Source organism: Pieris rapae, chromosome 2 (assembly GCF_905147795.1).
Source record: "Pieris rapae chromosome 2, ilPieRapa1.1, whole genome shotgun sequence".
Taxonomy (NCBI): domain Eukaryota; kingdom Metazoa; phylum Arthropoda; class Insecta; order Lepidoptera; family Pieridae; genus Pieris; species Pieris rapae.
Genome location: NC_059510.1, coordinates 6,171,548 through 6,195,207, shown reverse-complemented (window position 1 = coordinate 6,195,207; position 23,660 = coordinate 6,171,548). Strand labels below are relative to the sequence as shown.

The 23,660-nt window shown below is 30.9% G+C and overlaps 2 protein-coding genes across 2 annotated transcripts; one reads left to right on the top strand and one right to left on the bottom strand.

The window, feature by feature from the left end:
- The first annotated feature begins 10,390 nt into the window (after positions 1-10,390).
- On the top strand, positions 10,391-11,991 carry LOC110997264 (2-aminoethanethiol dioxygenase). The gene has a single exon (XM_022265333.2). It carries the CDS (start codon positions 10,403-10,405, stop codon positions 11,270-11,272), a length of 870 nt encoding a protein of 289 aa, XP_022121025.1. The 5' UTR covers positions 10,391-10,402; the 3' UTR covers positions 11,273-11,991.
- Positions 11,992-12,120: 129 nt separating this feature from the next.
- LOC110997258 (phosphoacetylglucosamine mutase) lies at positions 12,121-23,456 on the bottom strand. Its single transcript, XM_045632346.1, has 13 exons — positions 23,233-23,456; positions 22,026-22,096; positions 19,824-19,956; positions 18,447-18,542; positions 17,971-18,122; positions 17,532-17,734; positions 17,140-17,264; positions 16,589-16,748; positions 16,146-16,300; positions 15,681-15,870; positions 15,233-15,403; positions 14,832-14,932; positions 12,121-14,728 (listed from the first exon to the last, which is right to left on the bottom strand). The coding sequence occupies exons 1-12, from the start codon at positions 23,334-23,336 to the stop codon at positions 14,846-14,848; spliced, it is 1,647 nt and encodes a 548-aa protein (XP_045488302.1). The 5' UTR covers positions 23,337-23,456; the 3' UTR covers positions 12,121-14,728; positions 14,832-14,845.
- Between the last annotated feature and the right edge of the window lie 204 nt (positions 23,457-23,660).

Here is a 23,660-nt window from a genome sequence, read left to right as displayed (position 1 = left end):
TGATAAAAACAAAAGAAAAATCGATTTTTAAGTTGAGGGGAGCAGCTAGGGGACTTCTAGACCTAGCTCGTTTATAATGATACTCAATTTGGATATCGGTGACTTTTGTCCAAACCGCGTTTATTCTGAAAACGTGACAAATGGGATGATAGGACGTCTAAAGTTAGAAGTTAAAGGTACCTCACTTTACTTTTTACTTTAACAACAATTTGTCTGAAGTGATTTAAGGACACTTCCATAAGTATAACTTGTATTTTTTTAACTAGAGGTATCGTGTATATGCAGACTATAAAATACCTAAAAAACGATACAATACTTTTATCAACTACTATTTGCGTTGAAATTTAACTTGTAAATTTGTTGTGTAATTATTCCTGCAATCATACAGGAATGAATCTTTTAATCACCTATTATAACAGTCCGCCACATTCAGAACATTAATGTGTATTTATTGCTGTAAAACAATAAAACCCCAGCGACACACACGAACTGACGAACAAATAAACAAAACACACATGCGGTGTAATATTGTTTTTACGTCGGATTTTTACCTAGTCAAGTTTTTTTAGTAGAGATAATAACTTTGTAACAACTACCACCGCGGTAGATTATTTAAATACATTTAAGAAGCAAACGGGCCGAAGGGCTATCTGATGTTTAGTGATACTGAATCATGCACTCTTACAATGCTAGAGGGTTCGCGAGTGCGTTGCCGGTCTTTTTGCAACTCTCTTTATCTAAGACGAATTGGTTCAACAGCGACAGTTGGTTCTGGCAGTGGTGGTGTGCGGAAAAAATTACCTTATGAACACCTAGTTATCGAACGACAAACGTTGAGAATATTTTGGGTGATTTTTGTATTCTGCCCCGACGCATGATGATGAAACTCATCTTCAGTTATTAATCCGAACAACTCCTCTGAACACTCTCCGTAAATGCTGTAGAAAATACAGATGTTGTTTGGGCTAATAATGTCACTCCACATAGAAAGATAACTAAATATAATTTAAATTTATATTTACAAACTTTAGGTACTAGAGATGAATAAAATAAAATAATTACTATCAAGCATTTGTGTAGCTTTGTCTAACAGACAATTGTAGTATTAATATCTAATTCATATTCTATACTATGCTGACAATATTATATATTGTGTATATATTCTCCTTGAAATGTTTTCTATCCTAAACGCAATTAAAACATCTGTAAGTGGCAAGAGAAGAACAAAGCGATGTGTATAGATTTTGATATAATATACAGATTAGATGCAAACTTTATGACGGACTTTCTTAAATAAGTATTGTATTCAACGCATTGTTTGTGAAACACACTACCATATGCAATTCTTAAATAAATAGCATTTTAGCCCGTATTTGAAAACGTTATTGCACTTTGTATAAGTCTTTATTCATTACTGCTCTTGCGAATTAAATTCTAAAGTTTTGTGTTGAATATTGTTAAAACAGATGTAGTGCATTGATGTAAACAAAATAATCATTTCACTCGTCGTTTCGTGACGATAAAAAGTTGTTTCGTTCCACTTTGTACTCAATGTTATCAGTAAAAGAAACTTTTTTACAAAGTACTGCATATTTTTTTTCACTTCACTTTACTGTTACCAAAGGGATTAGATAGATTTATTTATTATTAGTTGCACTCAATATATAAATATAGTTCAATTCAAATTAAATAAAAAGAGCCTCATCGCTATCGAGCGTTCTTTTAAAAAAAAATAAGATTCGCACAACAATTGAAAAACTATATAAGACATGAAATTACTAGACAAAACGAATGGAACAAAACAAAGCAATTCAATTTATATGTAAACATTTAAAGGCTTTCTTTTAAAAAAAACGCACGTGAATCATGATAAATTCGACGTACGAAAGTTAGGGATTCGACAGGTACAGTAGACATTTAAACTATATACTGAGTCAATTATACAAAATACACCGAGTACTCTGTTTCTCTAAAATGGGTAGAATGGGGAATGGGCTAAGGAAATTTCGAAAAAAGCAATAAAAAAACAAGCTTGGTCCATAAAAGTAGACCTACGTAAAACCTCGCGGCCTTTCAAATTGATTTCAGCCAGAGAAAAGTCTCATTATCTTGGATACCTCCTCCCGAACCCGTAAATTGCAAAAATAGTAAACTCAAAATGTTTTGGCTACGGAACATCCGAGCGTCCGAGGAGTCAAGTGAAATAACTGTTTAGATGGGCAATGAACAAGGAGATTGACTGCCGACCTTCTGTAAATGGAGAGGCACCGCAAAAGAGAGATTTATATTGACCTATATTTTCATGTTTTTACTGTAGTAAAATGTTCTACAAATTACAAAACAAAAAAAGGTTGCATACAAAAGGTCTAAGTAGAAGAACCTGTAAACTTAGAAATAGCGATGATTATAAAGTTTATGCGCACGTTTTGCTTTTAAAAGTAATTACACTCATGCGCCCACGCAGACACATTTGCGTAACCCCAGTTAATTAGTAATTACTATTATCGATTTTTCAGGTTATTTTAAGATATTACTGAAGTGCGCTGCTAGATTTTTTATGTAGGTATATTTATTTCCGTAATATTTAGTAACGAGAGATTTTCTTGCATTCGTTCATTTACATTTTATCCTTTTTGAAATTATCCTGAAGGTCCCTGCAAATTATTTGCTTACACAAATTATATACTATTTAGTCATTTACTTTACATATGAACTAGTCCTCACAACCATGAGAAAACTATTACAACCATAAAAAACGAGGCTGCATTGGTGGGATAGAGTCGTCAACGGCCTCGAAATAAAAAGTGTTCGACTTTGGGCGCAAGGAGAGAGGGACGGAAGATACTGGCGGAGGCAAAGGCTTGTAAAGGACTATACAGCCATCGATGATAATAATTAACTAGGCAGTTATTATATCCTTAAACTTCATATTACGATTGACGGCAAAGTATCATTAAAATAGAGGTAGAATTTCGTATTCTTCCTCGACGTCCCATGATAAAACGTACAAAGCCACCATCAGCCCAATCTTTAAATAGGCTTTTAAGGTATTTAAATTTCCTACCGTGGCGGTATTTATTACAAATCTTTTACATAGTTATTATCTCTTGTAATAGGGGACAGTAGCATTGAATTATGAAACAAAAGACGTCTCAATCCGATGACCAATTAGTGCATTCAGAAATCAATTAGTCGCTCAAATATAACCGCTTTGCTAAACAAACGCACGTGCGAGCCACGTAAAAATAACTAGACGTGACTGTGAATGTGACTGACAGCCGAGGCTCGTTTGTTATGGAATTAACGAAATTAAAAAGCGACTTTACCATTTAATAAATTAACAGTATTCTCGCACGCCTTCCTATTAAAACAGTCTTCTTCTAAGGTCTGATGAATTTATTTAAATACGAAAACTAATCTTAATAAACGACTCAAAGGTAAGTTTTCTTCCAATTTTATTCCCTTTGAATACTCTCGAGGGGTTCCAGTACACAGGAGCTAATTAAAGATTTAAGTTGGTGTCTGGTCTGGTAGCGGTAGGCAGTGCTGGTGCCTTCCTCGGCCAACGAAGAAGTATCCCAATACAGCGTGATTGAATTTGTTTCAATAATCTATTGAACCATTGAAGTCGTGTGTAACCCGAGAGTACTCCAGGAACTGGGCTTCTTAGTACCTATGGGATATGTGCGACGGCGACCGCGAAGGTTATTTGAGATACCAAAGGCAAGAACTAGTCTGTTGCACGGATCCCCGTTATCCAGGACGTTTGCGCTTACTAAACGCTGTCTCCGATACTATCGATATATTTATATGTTCGCAGAATGAATTCACAGTAGCGATATTGTGTAAATTATGTGTCTAATTTTTATGTACATTATTATATTTTTATTAAATGTTTCTCCACATTGCCGTATTGGCATAGGCTGTAAAGATAATGTGTGTATGTTTGAAATAAATAAATAAATTAATTTATCCATTTTTTTTAAATATTATTAGTGTTTTGAAATGTGAGAATATTGTATATTTGTGTGTGTTGGTTCATTAATTTTTTTTAATACTTAGTTGATAAATGATACGCTAGTTTATATCGCTTGATTGTGAATGTTTTACAGGTATTGAACTACTACAGTAGAAAAGTTACTGATATTTTGTCAATTTGTTATTCCTAATAACGAATTTCATACCCAACCTACCACTACACCAGAATTAATTATCCAATTAACCCCTTTATAATCGGGTTCACGCCTGTTCATCATATTTTTATATTTTATGAGTTTAGACATAGCGTTTCCTAGAACGAAGCGTCACACATTTTAAACGATTTTTGTCGTTACTCGGTCGTTACCAACTCGATGTTTACATTTTGTTTCTGGTTTAGAAAGAGCGGGTTTCATTTAATAGGCCAGAGGTTGACAACTTTTGGTCATGGTAACATGGGACCTACAAATTCTATTTTACACGATTTTATATTGTATTTCAAAAATTTTATATGATTAGGCAAACGGTGTAAAGGACCCTTACCAAATCTGTTGGGTCATACTGGCCCCAGATGAGTAAGGGAAAAATGGCATTACGTAGGGGTTTGTATCTAGGAAAGGTTTATTATAACTTATAATTTAATATATCCTATAAGTAGAAAAATCTTTGTATTTATTTGTTTGTATAGTAATACTTAATAATATTGTTTATTTTAGTAGGAGATAAAAGGCTTCATTTATTTTATTATATAATTATATTTAGTGAAATATATAGACTACATAATTTATTATCTTATACAATCATCTCAAGCCAAGCCATTTAAGGCTGAAATTACAAATTCACTTAGAACCTATCTATATAAGTAAGCTACAAATTAATAATTTGTTAGGCTTACAACCACTGGTTAATTTTTTTCAATGCGCCCATGTATGTGATTTTAAAATCGTTAAAAGTATACAAAATAAAGGTATGAGGTTAAACGATTGGTGTGAAACGATTATATTTTTTAAATAGTTTATTTATGTCTTAATTTTGAGGGTAGTACTCTCCTATTTATACAATGAGTGATGGTTTTTAGTAGAAACTTTAGTACGTTCTTCAAACCAGTGCTAGAAATATAACATTTATAATTTGATCATCAAATAAAAATTAAAAACATTAATACAGATACAGAAAACTTATTTATATTTATTATGATTAGATTTCAAATACATTAGCTGATAACTAACTCTGTCGCTATCACTGTGTGAAATAAAAAGTCCTATTAGGTAAGTACCTAGTACCTTAAGTAAGCCTAATTATATATATGTATGTATATATACTCCATTAATAATAATATATAAGCACCACCTTTGATAAAGCATTCATAAATCTTTATATATATAATTCTTCTGTGAGTGTGTATGTCACTGAACTTCTCTCAAACGACTGGACCGATTTTGACGAAATTTTTTGTGTGTGTTCAAGGGGATCTGGGAATGGTTTAGATTCACAATTTTGTCCGCTGGACAATGTTTTTTACATTAATTTTTAATTTATTAGTAGTTGTTTATTTTGGAATGTTTTACTTTGGATCCGACAGACGGCGCTACCATCGCAGTGTCAAATTTTAAATAATATTCGAATTTTAATTTTAGTCTGTCCCGACAGTTAGCGCTGCGATCAAATTAAAAAAAAGTTGACATAGAATTAAATTAAATCATAAAAAAATTAAGAAAAAGACCATGTGCTGGATCGTTAGATATTGTCATAACATTTGAATAATAATTTTCATCAAAATGGTCCAGAATGTTTTAGCTTATTAAAATGAGTTTGAAATTTTCAAATTAAAGACGTGTAGACAGGACAACGTCTGTCGGGTCCGCTAGTAATAAATAAAATGAAACAAATTAAATTTACTTAGGTTTTTTATTATATTAACAATATATGTGTAAACACTGAAGTTGGCCAATAAAACACTAGTGGCATTCCACTGACAGACAGACGAACAAAGCGTTGTGTTTCCGCCGCTTGTTTACCTTACCAACTACCGACGTTATTGTGCTACTAAGAACACTACTATGTGCTTCTGATTGCACAGACTAATATTGTATAGAAGCTGTGCTGTACCATGGAACCGCCAAGCTTTTCTCGGTAGAACCTACTTTGCAAAACAGTAAGTAATATATTTGGTAAAGTTATATTTTTGTTACACAAAGCGCTAAAATAATTTAAAGTGAGTGTACCTAAGTTGTAATGATATACCAATGTTTGACATTTGATATATTACGCACAATTTGCGGATTCTAGATGGTCTGTATCAGTAATAAACAAGTAAAAAATTTGTACTTATCTATATTTTCGTACTTAATATTAAAAGTAGTAGTTTAGTTGATTTTGAAATAATAAAGGATCAACCAAATAATCGTCCATGCCATAGGTAGGCCATTACTTCATTAATACCTCACACGTATACAGTGAATACTCTAATATATTTAGAAGTATCTAAGATATATTACTTTTTTAATGCGATAATTAGCGCTTTAAATACTCATTTTTCTTAAACCCATTTCCCTCAAAGGCCAGCAACGCTCCCACTAAAATGGGTGTCCACTGTCTCCATTGACCCCCTATTCTATAAAAAAGAAATTTAACGAATAATACTTTTCCAGCTAATTAATAATCTCTGTTGTAATATTATTCTACATTCATAGAAATGAAAGCAGAACGCTGGCTTCGTTCCAGGTGAAGTTAAAGATGACTAAATCCATCGTCAATTGTATGACTATCTCGTATCCTTTCATCTCTAATTGTGTTCTGTAATTTTACCGCAGTTTTTTATAAATCGAATCCCTTTGATACTATTGTAGCGTTCATATTTCAATTAAGCGATAAAACGATTAAAACACGCGAACAATATAAGATAATTTATATATTTGTACATTATAATTGTTTAAATATTCCGTAACCATGGTGGTCAAGCTTGATACAAATTTGCGTACACTTAACCTAAAGGTAGAGCAGTGTTGGCCTGGTGGCTTCAGGGTGCGACTCCCATACCTGAGGTCGTAGGTTATATCCCCGGCTGTGCACCAATGCAGTTTCTTTCTATGTGCGCATTTAACATTTGCTCGAACGGTGAAGGAAAACATCGTGAGGAAACCAACATGTCTTAGACCCAAAAAGTCGACGACGTGTGTCAGGCACTGGAGGCTGATCTACTTGCCTGTTAGATTTTAAAAAATGATCATGAAACATATCCACAGGCCAAGACCTAAAGAGGTTGTAGTACCACTGATTATTATTATAATAAACTAAAAGGTATCATACTGCAAGCACAACTAGTACTCCGACAAACCTGAAGACAAATACTTACAATTTTATAATGAAACTACTGTAGTACAAGAAGAATACTTTCCGTTTCAGAATAGGATAAGTTGAGATGATTTTGCTTAGGATGGTTAGTGAATGTATGCAAAGCTAATAAAGTTTTAAAGCGAAAGTGAAAATTTGACGAAAGTGCAATTTTAGGTAGCTTAATTAATGTAGGTTCGCGTTTTGTATAATTGTATGATCCCTGTCTGTTTCAAAAGAAGCATATTGCCATAAAGTACAATTGTCTGTCTATCCGTTAGAATTTTTGATATTTAAATTTGACAATAAACCAGAAAAAGTATTTAAGAATGTTCTCGAAATTAAAAAAACATATCCCAAAACAATGTATACAGTATTTTGCATCGTTAAAATAGCACGAACTAACTGTAACATATCAAAAGTTGAAACGCAACCGTATTTTCTAAGAAATATGACATTCGAAAACAAACTTTTATTAACCTGTGTCCGCAGTTGAAAATGTTTATGTGATGGTAGTTTGTTGGACGTGCTTTGTTGTTGTGAGGTGGTGTAATTACCCGTTTAATGCTACGCAAATTGAACGCGTAGGACTCTCATTATAAAATGATTCATCGATATAAAAACGGATATAAAAAGAAGACCGCCGATGCTCGTATTTGTGTCTCGACAAACTGGTCTGTCCCCAAACCAGGGGAGAGACTTTTTTCTTATATTAGAACTTATAGTGATATCTTACCTTTTGACGGAAGAGCCATAGCATGTACATTGTACATTGTTCAGAAATCGATAGAGTCATGAACTATAAATAGGTACTCTAATGCTTAAATAGTAATAATAATAGGCTTTTTCAGATTCATTTGTCATTTACATTTAAACACATTTCCATTTTAATAAGTGTATCTATGTGCTCTTTTTTGGTAAAGGCCTCCACCAAATACCGACATTCCTCTCTGCACTGTACCACTCTCTGCCATGTACCAACTGCTGTTTCTTTAATTTGGCCAATCAAGCTTCTGAGCTGTCTCCCTCTTTTCCGTTTGCTTCTCTTAGGCACCAGTTTCGAAGTTTTTTGCTCCACTTTTCTGTTGCTCTTGCCATGTGCCCCGCCTATTTCCACTTTAGCTTATTTATTGATATTGTAACATTATTATCTTAGTTATTTTTCTTAACGTTGTATATTTTATTTTGTCTCTTCTTTTCTTCCCTATCTAACATCGTGCCATCGATCTTTGACACACCTGTAACTTTGTAGGCTGCGCTATAGTAGGCGGCAAGTTTGCCATCCATAATATATTAGTACAGGTAGTATACAAGTATTGTAGAGCTTTCGTTTAATAACCATGCTCGGTTTCTTAATTTTCATAACTTCTTTAAGTGACCAAAAGCTCTTCCGTGCTTTTGCTAATCTTGTGTCGATTTCTTTTATTGTTGCATCGTTCATAGATATTGTCTGGCTTAGGTACGAGTATTCAGCTACGTATTCTATAATACTGTTATTTAACATTACTTTCTGGAACACTAATACTTACTAATCCTAAAATCTTATATATGTCTATTGAAATTCTTTCTATGTTTTTAACGCGCCGTCTACTCTTTAATTATCGATTTTGTGAGTGAAATGATGTTAAGTAGTTTCACGAAGTGATTTCAGTGATTCAAGAATTCTAAATACACAATAGGTATTTACTTCCCTTTGCTATCAACCTGTAGCACAAAGATGATATGTGCTACATGTAGATTAGGAAGACATTTTAAAATAATGTTTGAAATGAGTATCCCAAGCGTTATTTAACATGCACCTCTAAGGTGCAACGTCTTGTAAATAAATAAAATGTAATGACTATTCTTCGAAGTGTGCTAAGGACCAATGATAAGCAAAGACAGGCTACCAAGTCTGGTCTCTGTCTGTGCGTGGGTGGTCTTCGTAGAAAGGAAATCCGATTTACTATAATTCAATAAATATATTGATTTATTGAAAACGGAATACATGTGATTGCACAAGACGTGGGAAAGTTAACGTTTTACTGTTTTATATTTCGATTTGTAAATACTAATAGTCTACCAAATTAATATGATAGGTACATTAATATTAAGTATCCACGAAATTAATGTACCTATGCGTTGTATATTTTCTCATGATTTAATAGGAGTTATAGTCGTCAAATTAACATTACAAAATATAGATTTTTGTTTTTGATATTTTGGAAACTTAGTAAAACAAAACCTATAAAACTAATAACGTTTTATTAACAACAAGCGCACAATACTAAAAAGGATAAAAAAATACTCATATATATACGTATATACGTTGTAAGTAAAAAAGAACAGAGACACGATCAAACTGCCTAAAGGCCCCGGAAAATCAAACCCGGTTAACAGCCGGAAAAATCAAACATATTGATGAATTTATCTCTAAAACTGAATTAACTAATCTCAGTTTACAGAGAAATCGCGATAAAACAGAGAAACTCATTGGAAGCTCAATAAAATCGTATCGAAACGTAACAATGATCGACTTATTTATTTAAGTGGTTTACTGCCAGCTATTTCCAGAGACCACACATAAAAGCTGACCTCCATGTATTTACAGTACTTATAGCTTTTTATTGTTTTTATTCGGTTTTGTGGCTGTTTAAACGTTTAATCGTACATTATTTTAGCATATAAACAAAGTATCTAGAACAAACTAAGGTTAAGAATAGGTATCATTAAAATTAATTACTATGAACATTAATAACATGTTGATTTGTCTTCATATTTTTTATAATGATAAAATAGTAATAGTATACTTTTATGTACACGTAGTGCCATCTATTAGTGCTAGTACGAAAACTGTAATAAAGAAGTGAATTTGTTAAACTTGTATTTACTAATTTTAGCAGCAGATAATATTATTAATAGCTGTCGCAAAAATCCTTATTCATAATTTATTTGCAATTTATTTATTTCTGTGTTATTATAAAGTTTTTTTTACACTTTATTAAGGTATCCGATTATCTATAATTTAGACATTTACGACGGACGATAAAGTTAAGTGTTGACATTGACATTTTCAGTTTTCTTTTTTGGTAAATGTTATCCAAGTTTAAAAATGTCATTTAGAGATAGTTGTGCTTTGATAACGTGCCGATTTTTCAGTCGTTTACGAAGTAAAAATAAATTATTGTGCTTTAATATCAGCGGGTTTCATATGGAAAGTAAACATGAAGCAAAGTCAGCTATGGAACTCGTCAACATACCCCCTATTATTACCACATACCGGCAAGCTTTACGAACTTTCGATGACAAATTCAAAAATGATTTTGCGACCAACTTGAACAAATTAAAATTTCTAGTGGATAAATTAAAAGCAGACCACCTTGGCTTCGATCACAGTTACAACGATCCTGCTACCTGGAACAGACCAAGCAAAGCCCCATGTACATACGTTGAAGTGTTTCAAAACAGTACGGTAAACATGAGTATTTTTATTCTAAAACCGGGATTTAAAATGCCTTTGCATGATCATCCACACATGCATGGGCTATTAAAAGTCATATCTGGTGCGGTAAGAGTTAAAAGTTTTACAGAATATCCTCTTAAAGAAGCAATAAGTAAAGTAGATTTTAAGGCTCGCGCAAAACACGAAGCAGCGCGACTTGCCCAAGGCATACACAAACGTAGAAGATTATTTGCAGAGATTTCTCAAGACCGTATTTGTAAGGAAGATTCTGAATCATGCATTCTGACACCAACAGTATCTAATTACCATGAAATTGAGGCTCTGAACACACCAGCAGCATTTTTCGATATTTTAGCACCACCTTATGACACATTTGTGGAAGGGATTGGTCCAAGAAGATGTAGATATTATTATGTTGTTAATGAGATAAGTTCAAATGTTGTAGAGTTACAAGAAACAAGTGTTCCTGAGTGTTTTTATTGTGATCAAGCCCCATATTTAGGACCTACTCTTGCATAGTTGAATTAAGTAATATGAATTTCATGTGTTACTAACATGTGCAAATTAAGTGGTTCTAGTAGGTAATGGTATAAGGCCGTTTACATAATGAGATCTAATTTCAAAGTTACCAAAACATTAACATCCTTTAAAACTAGTTCAAATAATTTTGTGCCTTTTATTTAATTGCACCAACAATTATCTTGTCAGTAGCAAGGTTTTGTCTAGTGTAAATATAATATTAAGGTTACCTCTATATAAGATGGCTATTCTAGGGCTATTTTTTAATGTAAAGGGAAAAAGGAAAATTGCATATTACAGGGTTGATTTACTTTTAGATTTTGCAAATCTTCCAAAGATTCTTTATGTCCTTGAGATAGTCAATTCTTATACCCATGGTTGTATATTTTTAGTTATATTTTAAAATGTGATTGTATTCACAAACCTTGTAAAATGTGTACATATTCTAAAATGAAGTATAATAATTTTAAATTGACAAAAAATATCATTTGTTGTTTTTCTCAATTCTTGAGATAATTATAAGATAGGTATATAAATAGGATTACATAACATTCCTTAATTGGTATATTTTTAAATTTAATCACAAAAGAACCAGTCATTCTATCTGATCTCTTGTAAAATTATGTATTTATTTGTATTGATAAAGTATATAATGCTGATGATTTAAGAAATAGTTATAAGATATCACTATTCCCTTCTTGATGTGTTCTTGTTAAATAAATCTTCATTTTGTTGCAAATTTTTTTTATATCTATTTACACTATACCAATATTTCTTACAGTCTGTGAATTCAAATAAGTAACATGTTGTAGCAATTACTTTTTGGGGGCAGAATAGAAAAACAAAAGAATAATTAAGAAATTTATTCATATAATGGTAAATAATGAATTACAAAGGCACATAGATAAATCAGTTAACCTCCCACAAATAGTTGGATAAACACATAAACATCATCTGATATGCTCTTTATAAAGTAATTAATTTTATTGCATATGAAAATATATATATATATATTGCACGCTGAAAGCTGAAATATTCATTGTTCTTAAAATTACTTATTTAACTGTGATTTATTTGAAAATAGTAGAAGCTAATAATGGAGTGTCTAAAATCTAAAATTTAAAACTACTCAAACTAAAATTGTTTTATTAAGATACATTATCCAAAGATAATCTTAATGACATCCAAGATAAAGAAAGACTACATAAACATAAATAAAATTTTCTATCTCATATATCTTATCAATGTTGGTTGAATTTTTCACGTAATTGCTATCAGTAGAGGAAGATAAGACCTCAGATAAATTACTATACACATAGACAGACCTATTTCTTAAAAAAAATTAAATGCTGTTCAAATTCTCAATTATTCAATAATGTATTTGAAACTGCTTATATATTACGTATTATACATGTTGCCAAATAAAATAATGTTTATTAAAACAATATAAAATGTATATACATCAAATTTGGTTAGTTGCAATTAAATAATCAATAAATTAAAAATAAATTTGATTAAGTAAATAACTTTCATAAGTAGTCTATTCTTTCGTTCAATTCCTACATAATCGCTGCTTTTAAAATAAAAGATTGATATTCTTTAAAGATTATAAATAATTAACATGAAAAAATCTTGATTTAAAACAAATTTAAATACATAGCATTATAGTAATTTATAAGAGAACTAACTAGCAGAGATTTATTCTGTGTTTGATAACTACTGATGTTTTATAATTTAGTCTTTTGTGTAAAACAATAACAGCACTTAGCATACATGGAAAAATACACACAACAAACATGTATTTTTATATTATTTATACACTTCCATACCAAATTAAAAAATACAGTCAGCAAAACCAAATACATATAATTAATGCATGCATATGTCTACATGCGGTTACAAATGAGCACTGGAATATTACAACAAAAAAATAAGATACTAACAGCAAATTTAGTTATTAAATCTCTGCTAATTGGCATAAAAATCACTTTTGTAAAGTCTTTGTTATTTTTTTACATTGATTTAAAGGCTTCACAAATCCTGAAATAAATCTCCTTTTTATATGTTAATTGTGCAGAGAGCTTATAAGGTGAAAAATTGTTACAATACTACAATCACAGTACATTATAAAATGTATTGGGCCCTAGCAATAAAATTTTATATTCTGGCAGTTTTGTTTTAATAAAATTTACTGGTAAACTAATTCGCTCTTATTATATATAATTATACCAAACACAATAATGTTCTTGTTACTTGTTATTGTACAATTTATTAAGCAAAAGATGAGCAATTTTATTGATTTACCTAACTGGCAAATTGTTAAGTATTTTTCCTTGTGCAGAAAATATTAATTTAACATTTGCCAAGAATTTCTTGCGACTAGTTACATATTTTAGACTTAATCTCAATAGACTAGTATTCTAATCAATTTAGCTATACCAAATACTAAAAATTAATCATGCATTTGTCACTCTTAATCTTTCAGAAAACATCCATAATGGAATAGACAAATAAGAGCTTGTAATTGGTAAACCCTATATTTATTTTAAACAAAAATGTTTGTTCTCTTTCTCTTATGACTTAAGTTATATATAACCTTTCTAATCTTATTTATCTGTCCCATACTTAACACACTTTTTATAATATTTCAAGATAAACTTAGTTCTACTCCTAAAGGGACTATTAACTTATCCTTCTTATGCTGAACAGAAAACCACAAAACTAACAGTCACACGAGCTATGGGTGCTTACATGGTATTAAAACATTGAAGCAAATAATTTGAGATTAAGAATTCCTCATAATAAATTGGACGGGCATATTTGTCGTGACAAAAAGCTGCCATTAAATTATTCAGACAGAAGTAAAATTTTAATCCAATCCTATTATATAAGTACATGAACAAATGTATAATTTAAGAAATATTTACATTTGTATAAACACAACAAAACATTTGGTACAGAATAAAACGCTAGGATTTAACTAAACTATCGGTGATTTGCGTTAATAATTAGTAACTGTATTAGTCGTTAATTGCCCTGAATTTTAGCCGCGTTATTTCTTTTATATATAGACTATCCAAGCCAAAAACATTTAATTCAAAGCAGTTCCTGTGAGCCTCCTGCCCCCTGTTCTATTAAAAATCAAAGTTCCAGAAGTTAGCTTGTTTAACAATTTTTTTTATCTACATAATATTAGTATAAATATTGTTAATCCATCACAATTGTGATATTAGACTATTCATAATAAAAATAAGTAATTTTGTACACTACTTAACATAAAAGAACACAATATTACGTCTTTTTTACCCAGGCAGGTATATAAACTTATTATAAACTAATTATATTCTTACTTCAAATTATTTAGTCATATGGTAAAATAAATGTATATTTTCTTATACTGTGAAGCGGTTCAGTTCGAAAATAACCTGATATTATGAATTTTCCACAGCAATTTCCCTGGAAACAATTGTTTATTAATTCATTATTTTTTATTTAAACCAATTTAAATAGTGGTATACTTAAAATGGTAAAAGCGACAAATCATAAAAAAATCCTTTACCTTTATCGCAGTTCTTAAGCCGATACAGTCGGTCTATCCCCAACTCCACCTGCTAAGTCGTAAACTGCCTGAGCTACCTCAGCTGCTAATTTAACTGCAGACTGAAAAAATAATAATAATATTACTATCTCAGAACATTGGAATTTAATTTGATCGTAATTTTTTTACGCATTTGGTTTTAATTTTACTTTAGATTATACATATTTTATTTATAATATTGTTATAGCAAAAGTAAAGAACTATAATTTTCTAATATATCTGTCTACAATGAGTTTTTTGTTTTAACAAATTCTCTTACTTTACCAGTACGACTTTCATATATACTGTGTACTATATCTTAGCCTGGAAATAAAACTGGGCCTTAAAAGTGTAAATAAATAATTATACAATTTAAAACAAACCTCTTGCGTATCAGCCTCGGCGTAAACCCGTACAATATCTTCAGTACCGGACGGACGTACGAACGCACGCCCACATTTATACGAAGATACCAATTCATCTACACGTTCCTGTAGAGATTCCGGCGACGTACACTTTCGTTCCGCGTCCGTTGTTTTGATAGCATTGCGGTCCTGTAATTAATTAAATGAATGTAAGAAATAGAAAATTTAAAAGAAAATATTTCTATAATAAATACGGTTAGTTCACGCGAGGAGCCTTTTAATTTCAATTCCAATATTCCTTTTAAATACTTATTATTTTGAATTATGAAGATATTACCTACTAACTAGCTATAAAACGCTACATGCAATGGAGGACGTCGCAAATATTGGAATACGTACGTGGTACATAAACTCAATATTAAAGTCGGCATCACTATTGTATTTTGAAGTGAAAAGTAATACTAACCTCAACCGTAACCTTTAGCTGTCTACAGGGTAGGTCATTATAAGACTCCATCCACTGTCTGACGTCATGTCCTCTTTCACAAAGTACTGTTTCAACCAAGAATAGATCAGAAATTGCATCTCCAACTGTCTCATTGGTCAAGTCGATGAAACTTAGTAACAATTGAGCCGCCTTTCTTTGTTCCGTATCACTGAAATAATAGATGAACAAAATTTAAGACCATTACTAATAGTTAAGTGAGGATGACTATCTATTTAATTGTTATGAACTTTTGTAATTTCTTATAAGATCTAAATCATATATAAATATTTACAATAATCCAAACATTATTTACTTTTGACTTTCTATTTAACTATCGAGCAAAGAAATGTTAAGTACTTAATATTTCTTTTTTTTTTATAGAACAGGGGGCAAACGGGCAGGAGACTCACCTAATTCTTTATCGCTTTTATAATGTATACTCACCCCTCCTGAGCAACTTTAGCTATTGTAGTTTTCGTGACATCACTGTACACTACAGTCCCATGCCCGTTGGCCTCAAAATAAACTCCTATGTCATATGATAAAGCTGCGTGATGTAAATGTTTCACACCTGTCTTTACGCACGTTACTGGTACTTTCTGTAACACAGTGTTCTTATTAAATGTTATTTAATTTGAAATATTAATACTGGAGAATGCTGTCTTTTTTGAGAAACTTCTTTTAGGTAACAAAAATATAATATATATGTAATATAATTATGTATGGTATCTCCATGGTACTAAAAAAATAATATAATTACAGCGACACACTAATAAAAAAATACTCATGTTTTTACATTTATTGTATTTTATAGTGAGCCACTTCAACAAAGAAATATTTTTATGGCTTTTGTTATAAAATTTGAATTAATATGAAGAATTCCTTACCAAGTTCTCAGTAATGTATTTGGTAGAGGCACCATTCGCATACGCTGTTTGAACTAGGCCCAGTCGTAAATGGGTCGCATCGCACCCTTTCAGTAGCTCTGTTATGTAACTGGCGAATAATGTTGCTATGCGATCTCCATCTAATAGATGCATATTGTTACTGAAATTAGCAAATAGTAATTGAATATGATTAATTAATTATGAATGGTTTTAAAAAGAACAGAAAATGTGTGTTTATTATACACAAATTGAAGTTTTTAGTATAATAATAAAGCGTCATACGTACTAAATAAAGAAACTGGTAAAATAGTAAAAATAAAATTCAATTTTCAAAAAAAATAATATTTAAACGCAAAATTTATGTTATATACAGATATATCAAACCTGCATTTGGCTATTTGGAAAATATATATGTAGCAAAATTTTTTTTTTTTATAATTCTTTGGAATTTCGAAAAATGAGACTACGAGGCTTGAAATTAAATGTTCCTTATTCTTGCAGGGTCTGATTATAGTTCAGGGTAATCCTGTAAAAAATAATATATCACTTACCTGTCATCAACATAATAATACACGATTCTGTCTCCATCTCCGTCCAAAGAGGCTACACGTTGGTAAGGAACGTGTTCAACGCCCACGGGCGGCTTCTGTGATACTTTCACAAAATCTGCGCCACACTGAAATAATATTAAAAAAAACTTAGTCCAAAAATGCATTCGTTTTAAAGGTATGGTAATGGAATTATAAATTAACTTGTCTATTTATAGTCCACTTAATGCTAAGCCTAATATGAATCTTAGAAATAGTATACTTAAAAAAAACATACATTTTTAAAAAATGATTTCTGAAATAGATAAGAATAAATGTCTAAAATCTATTAGCAAAATGGCGTTTGTAAAGCACTCGACACATCGAGGTATGTAAATAATCTATTATATACTTACATTTAAATTAAGTTTTCCTCCATTTCCGCCCAAATTGTATAGGACTAAGTCGAGTTCACCGTCCAATGTCTTCTTAATTATATTTAATTTCTTCCCTCCAACACCATTTGCACCATCCACGTATAATGTGGTATTGTAATTACCACAGACTGGTAACTTCTGGCGAATACTTTTGAATGCGCCTACGATTTTTTCGTAATAACCTGTAATTAAATAATAGAATTGTTTTACATATCTTCTAAAACTGGTAAGTATAATTGATGACTATATGTATGAAATTTCTAATAATATGTATATTTGCTTGATATTTAAGTAAGCATTTTGTTTTACGACTTATAAATAAATAAATTTAAAAAAAAAATGGGTACCTAAATACTTGGTATTTTACAGATTTTATATGTACATAAGTTTGAAAAATTAAATATATAAACGAAATAACCTTCTTCCGTAGGCGTCCCATATGTATTATCATTACGACATTTTACACAAAAGTGTAAAATGGGGGTAGTCACAATACCAAACTCTTTAGCGGTCCCTTTCAAAGCCATTACACCGTGAACAGCCGCGGCAGCCAGACGCGGACTTGTGTATCTGAAAATCGAAAAATAATATTAGTAAGGTAGCAAAAGCATCGTAAAAAACTGATGGTTAAAGGCCATATAGATATTATATGTTGAAAGAACCCACAAAAAGCGTTGTTATTACTGGATTAAATGTAATCACAATTGCAATACCACACAGTTTATTTATTTATTTCGGACTCCTACAGCTATCTTCAATTATATATAACAAAAAAAAACAATTACACTAAAAATATAGCCAAAAATGGAATACATACTAAATAATAAAAATAATACGAAGCATAGAAGAAAGGTTTTACTTGGGTTTTTTCTACTATCCTGTACTGCTACTCACCTGGTGTCCATTCCAATGTAGACACTGGCTTTAAGTGCCATGTCGGCGTTGACTTCTTTGATGATTTGCGCAGTTGTTGATTCTAAGTCATTGTCACTGTAATATGTAATTTATACATTATTGTTTAATTATGTAATAAATTTTGATACAGTGATGGGTTTTCATGTAATTAGATATAATATGTCACATTATCAATATCATATAGTACACAATTTGTTAAAGTTATTTATTTCTAATTGTCGATTAAAACAAGTTTCAATCATATATTTTATAATCGTAGTTTATGTATTCCTGTCCTGTGGTGTAGTTGGTTTGATGTAGGAATACTAATAAGCATTTTTGTGTTATGATTGAAGTGTAAATCGTAGGTTACTTTAAGAGAAGACTGTCAATGTCGTCGTGTTGTTTGTTTAATACCTAAACGACACGCGTTTCAATATATTATACAAAAACTATTATTAAAAACACTAGAGGGAAACATCTAATAGCTAACAGGCAATCTCTGTCAACTAGTAGAATTTTATGAATTATTATCCATCATCTCAATTAATTTAAAATTACAACCAAACTATTTTTTAAAAGTATTAATTGTCTGAAAGAATTGATAATTCCGCAGGCCATATAAGAATCAATACAAGTAACATTGAGTAACCTTCGACGCAGAGTGAAAATGTAGTTTACCTTGAGAGGTGAAATGTCAACGTGAAACATACGTGATGCTTTCTGGATTCTTAATAAACTATTAAAATAAATGCTTCCTTTAAAAACCTTAGTAATGTTAACAAAATTTATTTGCTATATATATAATTATAATCTTAAGATCGCCGCAAGTCTGCTTTAAAATTACCTAATAATAAATTTACTAACGGCATATTTAAGGTATGATAAGGAAGGAAATTATTTATTATTATTTTGGGATTTGAAGGGCAAAAAACTGCTTAACTGGTGCCCAAGGTACAGCAAACGCAAAAGAGGGAGACAACTGAGAAGGTGGATTGACCACATTTAAGAAACGGTAGAGAGTGGTAAAGTGCAGAGAGGAATGGCGGGATTTGGAGGAGACCTTTGCCAAAAAAGGGCACACAGAAGTATCAGAATTGGATTAAAATGGAAATTTGTTTAAATGTATATAAAATATATAATGTAAAATGTATCTGAATAAAGGCTATTATTATTATTATAAGGAAGTATATACTCGTATAGCATAACAAGACTTAACGAAATTAATAACTTTTACCTCAGATTGAACTTTTGAGTTGGACTGCAGTAGTTTAATTAACGTTGAATATTTCTTACTGTATTAATCTATTTTTTTTAATATTGATGCGATGTCAATATTTATTATTTGAATTTTTACTTTCACAATAACACAATTACCTGACATTAGCGAGCCTTGTAGCAATACCTTCCCAACTTTCTTCCAGCATTTCACCATCAGGATCGATTAATTTGACGCCGTTGTCTGGTTCTAAGTTGTGTGAAGCCGTGATCATCATTCCAATGGTACGACCTGAAATACAATTTAAATATTGTTTGAATAATTTTGGTAAAGCGTACTTATAAACATACTGACATGAATTTAAAATAGTAAAAAAGAAATTAACCTAAAAAGCAGACAAAATAATAATAAAGGGTCGTTACGTAAAAGCGAGAGACTGTTGATTTTTTTTAAACAACTGGCAAGAAGGCTCGCAAATTCCGTTTACGAATTGATTTAATCTTCTCTCTAAATTTGTATAAAAACCTGTTCGGTATTGTGGTTTAGTTAATTAAGCCTACATAACGATTACATACTAAGTTATACAGGCCATAAATAAGGCTAGATAATTCAATACCTCTGCTCCGGCACGAGAACATGAACAAGAAGCAATGATGTTCTTTATTTTTAGCTCGCTCCCCTGTTATTTCGCGTGAAATTCTTTGAAACATTTTAACGACTTTAAATAAGGTTTTGAGCAATAATATTGTGAAACATACGTAGTTATTAGAGCATAGCACGTAATAAATGATTTATTACCAACTAAAATATTAAATTTATGCAAGAGCTATACATTTAAAAGTAATGCACAGCTTTAATACCTAAATATAGGTGACTTTATACATCGCAATTCAATAAATTTGCGTTAAAGAACTAATGAACAATCACTCGTAATATTGTTATCAATAAATATACATATAAACTAGCGGCCAGTATGTGGCCAATAGCGGCAAATATGTGTTAGCCTCATTAAGCATAGCCATCAATGTAATGGCGATTAACACAGTTAAGCATATAAAGAAATATAAATATTAATCACTCCAACTGATTACAAAGTAGGACCACGCCCGATTAGATCACAGATTGCAATTGATAATTTGCTTTTAACATCGGTTATCTTTTTTCTATATTAAATGAGTTCATACTAAGTTCAGTACAAGATCAGCGTATGAACCCTCTTTTCTCCGATATTGTATAGAGTTAAAAAAATATCATACAATGTTCATTTTATTTAATGAACAGTTATTAAATATGTATTTAACTTCTATGGATTAACTTACTTTTTTTTATAGGAAAGAAGATAATAATTGATGTGCATAGGAATAAAATCAATTTGTTTCAAAACAAAAACTTTTAAATTAAAAATGAAATATGTTGTTGCAATAGCCTAGATTAATGACAATTTTAACCTTGCGTTGACCTAAAAATATCGTATCAAATGGTAGTATTGCTAGGGATTCCTGTAACCGGATCAAGGGCTCGGAAGTAACCGTAGTAGGTCTTTAAGGTCGAGCATTAATAATTGTTGAGGATGCTTATTACGAGTATCGACAATTCATCGCGTTTGTCAATTATAATAACAGATAATTGGCGCTACAAACGCATATTGTAGACGATGTTCTAACTTACAAACTTTCAATGATTTTCAATTGTTTTCTTACGATTTTATTGACTATTCGATAAAATATTTTTTCCATATTTAGAGTAAGAAGACTTACGATTAATTCTAGTAAACTGATTAGCTTACAATATCACATTTTAATCTCAAAATATTTTTCTAAAAATGATTTACAGTAATTTGTAAAGCTATTAACTAACGTAACTTTAGCTTTCTCATACTGGGAGAATCAGACTATAAAATTTTAATAATTAGTACGTTATTATGTAGTTTATTGACAGTAATAAGTAAGCTTGCAATTAATACCTCTAATAGACGTTTTAAACTACCAATTTATTATTGGGTATGCCCTGAAAGTAGCAATAAACGTGGTTCAAGACGCAGCTTTTTGTCTGTGACCCATTAGTCCATTTACCCACTTCCGCCCTAGCGCTCTAGATCATGTTGGCTGAATGCACCATTTTAAATGTACTGACATTTAAAATGCATGCTTTGCTATTATAAAACTGTTTATATTAATCGTATAATACTATGATCGTATAATTACAATGTTATTCTACACTACGAATTTCGAAACGGAATAAATTATATTCTTTTTTTATATGTTTCAGCGAACTGCATCACTGACTCGGCATATTATAATATTTTTTTTAAAGATACGCATACGTATCGTACATACGTAACGATAATTAAAAATACTTACCATTTTTACACCTCGATCGTAAAACGGCAAGTAGTCCCATGCGATAGACTACATGTTCAAGGAGACTGGCTCTGGAAGAATTTAAATAAATTTCTAGATGCCTTTTAACAAGGGATTTTTTTTTGTTACCCAAAATTATTTTTAATGTCTAAATATGAAAACACCTGTTTGACATGGACACAGTCCGGGGGTTAAAGGTATATTATAAAAAAATTATTAAATAAAACTGTTATATGGGAATCATCTATTTAAATTTTAAATAGATTAATTTGCTTTTTTTTATGTTACAGGAGGCAGACGGGCAAGAGGCTCACCTTATTGGTCTTAAGACTTAAGTAAAAGCTGAATTTCTAATAAAATAAAATGATTGATGACATAAATATAAAAATATATATTTTTATATAAATGTAAGTTGAATGCTATAAATAGCTGATTCACAGGTTCATTGCTATCCTATAAAACACTATAATGAAAACCCATCATTTAAAATTTTGGCTGAAAGCCAAATGTCTAGCATAATTCTAAAGCACTCTCTTGGTATATTTTATAGAAGACATATTTATTTTATTATAATTGGGTAGTTTGAATCTTAATACTGTGAAAGAATTTTTACTGCAAAATTAAATATTTTCACAAAATCATTGGCCACATACTCTCAAATTGTAATAAATACATTATTTTATTAAAGATTTAGTAAAATATTACCCTAAATAATAAACATAAATTATATTGTAGGGTGTGTAATGAGAAATGTCTAAAATACTACATGCTTGATATAAATTAATAAAACTATCAAAACAATAATTAATGGATTTTATTTCTTTATAGGTAAAAATTTTTTTTTTTGAAATTTGTGTTTAAAGGATACCAAACTGATATCACTTTAATCCAACAAAAAAATCTAAGCATGGTAATAAAAAGTATTGGTTAGATAACAGTATGTATTTTGATTCAAACACAAAAGTCATTGACCAGCACAATTTAGAGACTTCCCGTTGCAAGATATTTATTGGTGACTCATTCGCTAGTATGCAATCGTAAAAGGACATAGGATCCTTTTCCAATAATTTGCTTACGTGACATGTTCGTTTCAATATGCTAGCCGAATTTGAAGACTATTTGACATAGTTTATGTATTTCGTGTGTCCTAAACGGAAAATATAATACCAATTTAATACTTCAATCAGTAATGGAAAAAGTAACTTACTTTGTGCGGAATCCGGCAGTACCGTATTGAATAAAAATGTCGGTCGTTTTTGGGTGCATTTCTCTTGCGAACGCGTACACGACTCGTAAACTACTCGGCGGCATTCTCTTTATCCAAAATATTTTATAAGGCCGAGTAACTTGAGCACAATCACTTCGAATCAACAAACGAGATTTTCAAATTTCACAATCAACATTGCATTTGCACACAGCGATATGCCAGTGTCAACTGTCAGTTAGTCGCAGACTACTGAACTCGAAAGAGTACAATTACATAAAACCACAGGTAACTTATACTCAACAAGTATTTCTTTAATTTTTAGTATGTACAGCATCGAAAATAATTAAAAAGTAAAAAATGTATTTACGCCAGATTCTTTGAAAAACAGCTGACAATGACGTATGCTGTATCATGTCAGAGAGACAACA